This window comes from Oreochromis aureus, linkage group 3 (genome assembly GCF_013358895.1).
Source record: "Oreochromis aureus strain Israel breed Guangdong linkage group 3, ZZ_aureus, whole genome shotgun sequence".
Classification (NCBI taxonomy): Eukaryota; Metazoa; Chordata; class Actinopteri; order Cichliformes; family Cichlidae; genus Oreochromis; species Oreochromis aureus.
Genome location: NC_052944.1, coordinates 31,024,207 through 31,032,412, shown reverse-complemented (window position 1 = coordinate 31,032,412; position 8,206 = coordinate 31,024,207). Strand labels below are relative to the sequence as shown.

The 8,206-nt window shown below is 36.2% G+C and overlaps 1 protein-coding gene across 1 annotated transcript; it reads right to left on the bottom strand.

Annotated features, from left to right (window-relative positions):
* Positions 1-244: 244 nt before the first annotated feature.
* Positions 245-7,488, bottom strand: LOC116323491 (C-type mannose receptor 2-like). The gene is made up of 5 exons (XM_039608040.1): positions 7,445-7,488; positions 2,311-2,351; positions 1,547-1,930; positions 1,046-1,408; positions 245-833 (listed from the first exon to the last, which is right to left on the bottom strand). Exons 1-5 carry the CDS (start codon positions 7,486-7,488, stop codon positions 487-489), a joined length of 1,179 nt encoding a protein of 392 aa, XP_039463974.1. The 3' UTR covers positions 245-486.
* Positions 7,489-8,206: the final 718 nt, after the last annotated feature.

Here is an 8,206-nt window from a genome sequence, read left to right as displayed (position 1 = left end):
TTAATCAGTAATCAATTTAATATTTAGCTATTCTTTCATGTCCAGTAAATGATAATTACAGCTTAACTGTAATTATGGTTTTACCTCAAATTATTACTGAATCAATACAGTAATTTGGGGTTTGAAATGCTAGTGCCAAGATGAATTGTTAAAAATGACACTGAAGTAAAACAAGTGAAACAGTTAAAGTGTTGAAGTTTAAAATTATATTTTTAAAAACAAACAAAGAAAAAACTACCAACAATATTTTATAAAAAAAACATGATTCAATCCATTTTTACTTATCAAGCAAAAAATTACCACAACAGTCACCTCAAGCAGCTTTAGATATTGTGAGGTACAAAATACAAACCATACAAACTCTCACCAAAACTACTTGAATACACATTTCCCAGAATGCTTTTGAAGAAACTTTTTAAAAATCAACACACCCCAAACACAAAGTAAATAAATGCAAACCCTTTTGATCAATGATCAGAGAGGTTTTTACTTCTTAGAACAGATGAAATTAAACATTTTATTATCAGCTTGTTTGGACCACTTATGTGGGCTTCCTCTATTCATGGCTCCAGACATGTCACAGTCATCAGCCGTTACATCAGACGCCCAGTTTTTATATTCAACCACCTCATCAGTGACCCAGAACCAGAAACCCAGAGTGCAGGTGTAGCGCAGTCCCAGCCATACGTAGGGAGAGTTGGCCTGCTTGACTTTCTCCTGGATCCAGTTCTGATCATGAGAGTTAGTAATGGACACCAGGTCATTGTAGTTCTCTCTGCAGTAATACAGGGCCTCCTCCCAGGTCTTGTTTTCTTTGATCAGGATCAAATTGTCTGTTAAAAATAAATACAGAAACTTCAATGAGTATTGCTAATAAAAAAGAGACAGAGCAAGGAGTGCTATGACTATTTTACAGTCACTACTTCTTTTTATATTATGAAAAAAAATAAGTTAAAAAAGTACTTTGTATTAATAGTATGCATCATTTCAGTTGTATTTTCTGAGATGGAAAATCATTATGAAATAAACTCACTGTAAAACTCACCATCATAACAGAAGAAGGGTTTTTCTTTGTCACATTCATCAGAGCTCCATTTTCCTGATCTGTTTAACAGAGTCATAGCACATGTCTTGTTGCTTTGTGTATCAATGAATAACTCCATATCCCAGTATCTGAAAGAGAAATCACTCCCATCTGACCACCTCCAGCTGTCTCTGAACAGACCGACCCATGCGCTAAATTTTTTATCAGGGATTAAACCTTTTATCACGGCCTCATATTTTTCTTCATCTACCTGATCTAGTCCACTGGCCAAGTCAGTGTAATTATACCTGCAGTAGCTCTGAGCCTGTGTCCATTTCATCTTGTACTCAATCAAATAAAGTGTTTTATTGTCTTTCTTCATTTCTGTGAAACAAACAGAAAAACAAAGAAAGACATCACTCAATTATTTGTCTCCTGAAACTTCTTTCTGAAATCACAATTATGTGATTACTTAATATCATGATATTATGATAACACTTAATAGTATTCACATCTCCTCACCATCATAGCAGATGAACCACATAGTAATGTTACATGAAACATCTACCAGCTTTTTATCTCCTTGATCGTATCTTTTCCTCCCACAGTTCCCAGGATCTTCCCAAGTTTCTCTTCCACTCTGATCCCAGCTGTTGACATTATGAATGTATTCCACTCCTGGCAGAGACCAATGCCACGTCCTGTTTCCATCTGTGTTGTTCAGTCCAATCCAGGCTTCTCCTTGATTCTGTGTGGAGTTACGGAGTCTGCTCATGTCTGTCATGTCAAACACTTTGGCCAGGTCTGTATAATTCTCTCTGCAGTATCTCTGTGCTTCAGACCAGGTCTTGTTTTCTGCAATAAAGTGGTACTCATACAGGCGGCATGTAAAGAAGCAACACTGACCTGAAATACAGAAATATGATAAACATAAAAATCTGATTAGCAAATTAAACTTTTCAGGTTAAAACTGTTACATGAATCAGACTCTGACTGCAATGATTTGTCAAAGACTTTGGCCGAGTCATTTTAAATATCTTTGAGCTTCTTCACTAAAATGATACTTATACAGCTGACATGTCAACAAGAAACTGACCCAAAAAACTGAAAGAAATGTGCCTTTGCAAGAAACTAATTTAGATAATTGAGAAAAGCTTTGCCAGATAAATATGAATCTATATTCAGTGAATGCATTGGTAGAAATATTGCAAATGTTTAATGAATCAACATTAATTTGTGTTCATTTTAAATGTAAAACAGTATATCTGGTAAAACAATCCACTTACCCATCAGAATAAGCAGACACAGACTCCACTGCATCTTTGATCTGACAGATGAAAGTAATGTTTTATTGCTCAAGGAAACAAAGATTTGAACAGAACTTTTTCGATGGACACTTTATGTCAGGAAAGAAAAGACAGATCAATATATGATGGTAGGAAATATGAAATATATATGAAAAGAAGCAAGCTTGATAAGGAAAATTAGTGTGAACCATTATGAACCATGACATCACTGTTTCAGCTGCAGTTACTCAGACATCTAATAATTTTTAATCCAAAGTCCTCAAACTGACAGTATTTTATTGATGAAACAAGTCTTTGTTGGTTCAGCAATGTTTAATATACACATGCTTTGGATGCTATCAGCCCCGTGAAGCAGGTGTTTATAACAATAGTAACCACTTTACAGTTACTCAGGTACTTGCTACAGGTTATCAACTAAATGAAGATTATTACATAAAAAACATAAAGTTCCTATAATATATAATGTTAAGATGGATCCATCATCTTAACCACTTATCCAGCTCTGACGTGCAGGCCAGCCTGTAGATTATTACAGCTGTTTGTGTGAGAGGCTGGTTATGTTTATTTCCAATTATTTCTGATTACGCTTTTATATAAAAAAGTCTCTCTTCCAAACTTCAGTAATTTTAATAAATGTGTGTATTGATGCAAATTAGGCTGAGTTTTTAACTCTACTTTCTGCTTTTAGTTGTAAACAAATTCTGTGCTGTGAGTGGGAAACAAATATCATGCTCAGTGAAAAGGTGACTATCATTGTGCAAATTATATAGATTTTATAAGTTCTGAATCAATCAGATTGAAGTTTGACAACGATAAACTCAAACTCATGAAAACTGTGCTGTTTGAGCCACAGGGTTCATAAAGAGTTTCAGGAGTCCAAATGTTTTCATTAAACCAGATGAAATTGAGCTGATAAATAAAATAAATAATTAATAAACTCCACAGCATCTTTTATGTCAGACATATTTGAGCTGACATAGAGCCAGTTTGGTAACTCTTATGTGCTGCATGAACAGAGTATATCAGGCTGAAATCTGCAAACCACAATCAAAAGGATCAATGCAGAAACATATTCATACAAACTCCAGATCATGAATTTATTATAATATAAAATGAAATTCAATACTTTAAACTCTCTCCACACATTACATTAAACAAGTCGCCCAGCATAATGTAGAGGAATAAAGAAAGGAGGAGGACAGATGGAAGGATGAATGAAGAGCTGCAGCTAAATGCTTGTAAATTAGTGCCCAATGCCAGGTCATTCAAAAACACAAGTTAATTTGCATGTGTTTTATATTGTGTGTTATATTTCATTGACTGTGAAGTTTTTAATACTTACACATGATGGTTAAATATAAAGACAATCCTTTGAAAAGTTTTGTTTGGTTAAAGAAGTGCAGACCAGGGGCGGATCTAGAAGGGTGGCATGGGGTGGCAAGTGCCACCCTAAAATGATCCCTTGCCACCCCAAGTGTCACCCCAGTTTTGCATATGACAGTGTTGTGTATTAAAATAAGATAGCATTAACAGTTTGAGCGTGGTTACAGTCAACAGTGAATATAAATGCTAAAACTGAATATATTGCATAGTGGTCCCCCCCTCCACCATTAACAAATGGTTCAGCCCAGTAGCGGTTTTAGATATGGGCGACACGGGCGGTTGCCCGGGGCGGCATCGTGATGGAGGGCGGCATCACGGGTATCGGCAAAAAAAAAAAAAGAAGAAAAAAAAAAAAAGAAAAATGCTCGTACTCATGCTGCCCCGACGGCAGCCAGCGCATATTGGGAATGTCATAGGCACCGATCGGTTTTCTATCACCCATTTGCTGGGAGTAAGGCGCCCTCCGTTTGCGAGGTGCGCCTGCTGCTTACGGCACAGGGAGGAGAGGCGGGCGGCGGGGATTCTCTGGCTGGCTGGAGCAGCATCTAATAACCAACTCGCAAAATAAAACAAAATAAAACAAACCAACAAACACGAAAACACCAGACATCATGATACAGACTTATAATTTGCACCGATGTTTTTTCGAAATTCTATACACGAAAACTGAGCGCGAGAGCCTCGAAAGCGCCTGCGCTGCTGAAGTCAAAGTAAACTTTATTGTCATCTCCGCTACATACAGTCCAGTATATAGAGAGACGAGACGACGAGGCTCCAGTTACAGCAGTGCAAGTAAACGAACAATAAATATAGTAGAGTAAGAAAATAAATATACACTTTAGGACTCGGGGTAAAGGGATCAATAACAATTTAAAATTTATAATTTACAGTTTGATGATTTAAAGTCTCACACACAACCTGTCGAAAGGGAGGAGACCTGCTGCTTCCAAATAGAGCACATTTCATTCATAATGTTGTAAATCCAAGCCCATTATGTATTCATGATTTGAATCCTGGGTTGTGTGAAATCCCAGAAATAAAACCTAGACAAAGTGAATCTGTGAACTAAGGTGTAGGTCTATTAGGTTATGTTGTGGTGATCCTCGAGTTGAGGGATGGGTGTTCATATTGGAGTGCAAAATTAAAACCAATGGAAGATGGACAAGAAAAGTTCAAAGCCATCAGGTGCTCAGTTTAGAAAAAGAGAAAAGAAGAGGAGAAGAAACGAACAAATGATACAGGTAAACAGATGTGTCATTGGATAATGGCAGGTCATCCTGAAACAATCAGAATCAGAATACTTTATTAATCCCTAAGGAAATAATGTGGGTTACAGTTGCCCCAAGAAGAAATGGTAAAAATAGTAACAGTAACAGACTAAACTCCAAACAATACATTATGTTACAGATTTTAATATTAATTAGTCATTGTCAGTTGTTGATTTGTCCTGTTCTCATTGTATGACGAATTATGATGGCTGTTTAGTAGCCGTTTGCATACTATGCATACTCTCTCTCTCTCTTCATATGTGTGTGTGGACAACAGTTTTATGTTAATGTACAATCCTTAACATGTTTTGTGTGTGGGTGGCGGGGGGGGGCGCGGAGTGTTCGCCCAGGGCGCCAAACAGGCTAGGACCGCCACTGGTTCAGCCCATAGCAGGACCGGCTTTTTTCTGGTTCTCAGTAACAAGCGATGTTTATGATTGTGCCAGAGCACATTTTGAACAACACCATGGGAATTTCCGATTTTACACAGGTGTTTGGATGTTACACTCTGGAAATGGAATGAAGGTGAGTGTTATTAACCCTCTGCTGCACCTCCAAATCACATGAATAATTTAAGCTGACATAGCAACAAGCTGCAGCCACGCCGAGTCTCTATTTCAGCCCACATTGAAAGTTCTGACTTCAAAGTTTTTAAATTTTAATTACAGGCCAGTAAATCCAGAGTTATGATAATATATATAAGCCACGCTTTTTTCTAAATACTGTCCTCACGGTTTTGTGTGTGTGTGTGTTTTAAGCGTTTTCTAAGGACAGCGCGAAAACAGTAAAGAAAGGAAAAAAAGCCACCTCTTTCCTATCGGTGGAAAAATGCACCATGTCGACCAATTTTAAAAAAAGTCAACAGGTGGGATTTGGTTGTTTAGGAAGAGGGGAGAGTTTTGGGAGTGACGGTAACGGCAGCGAGACAGCGAGCGAGTGAGAGAGAGAGAGAGAGAGTTTTTAGATGTGGGAGATTTGTGACGTTTAGTGTGGAGTGTATACTTAGTGTTGTGTTGTCTTGTGTAGTTCTTCTGTTGTATAGTCCTTGTTTTGTTTTGTGTGTCAGTGAGGGCACTAATGAATGTCACAAAGGCACATTTGCAATGTAAACACTGTCACTAAGTAGAAAACCAGCGGAGTGATACACCTCCTGTTGTCAGGCCTGCAGGTTTATCCCTGTGCTGTTCTCCTCTGTCTTTTGGTGGACAAACGTTTTTTGTACTGGCACACATCATTTGTGGGGCATCTTATTGCGAAACCTGATTGTTCTCTCATTTTAGTTTTAGTAATATTTTTAAATGGTTGTAGAAAATAAAAAAAAAAAACGGCAGGTGTATTGGCTGCATTTTTAGATAAATAGTTGTATATGTTTACAAAATGTATAATTATATTTGCATTTCAAGTTATAAAAATTTACTCAACATGTCTGGTTTTTTTTAGAGTAAAAAAATACTACTAGGATTTTAAGTTCTTTGTGTGATTTCAGATCAGTAATACTAATGCAGTGAAAAAAACAACTAAATTCAGTTGAGCTGAAAAGAATGATACCAAACAAGGCAAGGGGAAAAAATAAAATGAAGGTGAGGGTGAAATACAAACGTAAACTCAAAAGGAGTCAAAAATGTCCGGTTGTATTTCAGACCTCAGTGGGTTAATCCAACAAATCATGAAAAATTTGGTTTAAATTTTTGTTCATGACAGTGCAGATTTCTGACATTTTGTGTAATTTAAGCTGTAACAATGTGACTGTTTTCTAACAAAAAACAGTGTGAAACTTAAGTTAGACTTGTGTTTGTAAATGAACCGCCCCATGTTGTGTAGCTTTCTGGATTTTATACTTATTGTGCTACATATTTATTTATCATACAGGCTATAAAGTACATAACATCAAAACTCACATGTTTTATGTAACTAAAGTGTTTAATTATGTGGGATACAGACAATAATTAAATTATAGACTATATTATATTAAAAATGTTTATACTTACTGCATTTGAATCATTTTAACCATATGTAACCACCTGCATATGTATTTGGGGGGGGGGGGCTTTGATTTTGCCACCCCATTTGATTTCTTTGCCATCCTCATGCCACCCTAAGAAAATTTCTCTAGATCCGCCCCAGTGCAGACTCATTTTGTGGTTCAGCCTGATGTTGAGTTTTTGGGCTAATCATGAGTGAACCTTTACCTACAATCAGTCCCAAATTTTAGCTTTTGTAGTCTGGATAATTTTCATACTAGACGAGTGTAGTGGAAAAATTTCAGTGTTTGACTGTACTGAAAAATTACTAATGTTAAATATTTTTCTTTTTATATTTGGTCACAAAATATAAATTGATTAATTCAAATATTTAAATCATATAAAAAACTGAAAAACAGAAATACTGAGTAATGACATCATCTACATTCGATCTGTGCTTATGTACAAAGATAAAATGACAAAAAAAAAAATTAAACTTACATCTGGTTAGTTCTCTCCTTGATGTCTCTCCTCAGTGTGTTCATGAAAACTGCTGTCGAGTAAATGTTATGGGCTGCACTAACACAGAGATCTTATTTCCCAAAAGTCAACATTTGAATATTAAAATTTTTCACCAGAAGGATCCAGTGTATATATCAGATATGAAACGGGGATTTTATGTGATGCTGTTGAAAACATAAATATAACACTGCGCTGTTGACAGTCGAATGAGCAAGAGCAGGAAGTAGAAAGAAAATGTAAATATATCTTTTCCATTTATAGTTGATAATAAATGCAACTTGTCACAGTGAGACTAGAGTTGTACATAAAAATGCTTAAGGTTTACCTCATCATACAACTGCCAGTGACTCTGTTATTATAGTTCTGTTTTGTCTAATTAGTTTTATAAATGATTATTTCATTTTTACTTTTTGTTTTGAATTCAGCTAAATTTTAGTTTGTTTCCAGAGTGGATTTTCTTGTTTTGTATGGATGGCATGCAGAGGCAAAATGAGTGCATGTACTTTCACTGCCTCATCAGACAAGTTGTAATAAAATTTTTTTCCAAACAATACTAAACTTATTGATATTTTTTCTGCAACTGCGTTTTATTTTAGCATTGCTAATCGAATAAAATGTTTCTGTTACGGCCGAGAGAGCCAGGCTGTGGGTGTGGACTCAAATGCAGACACAGGGAGGCAAAACGGGCGTGAACACAGTGCTTTATTTACAGTGCCTAGTTAACTTACAAAGTAGGAAACT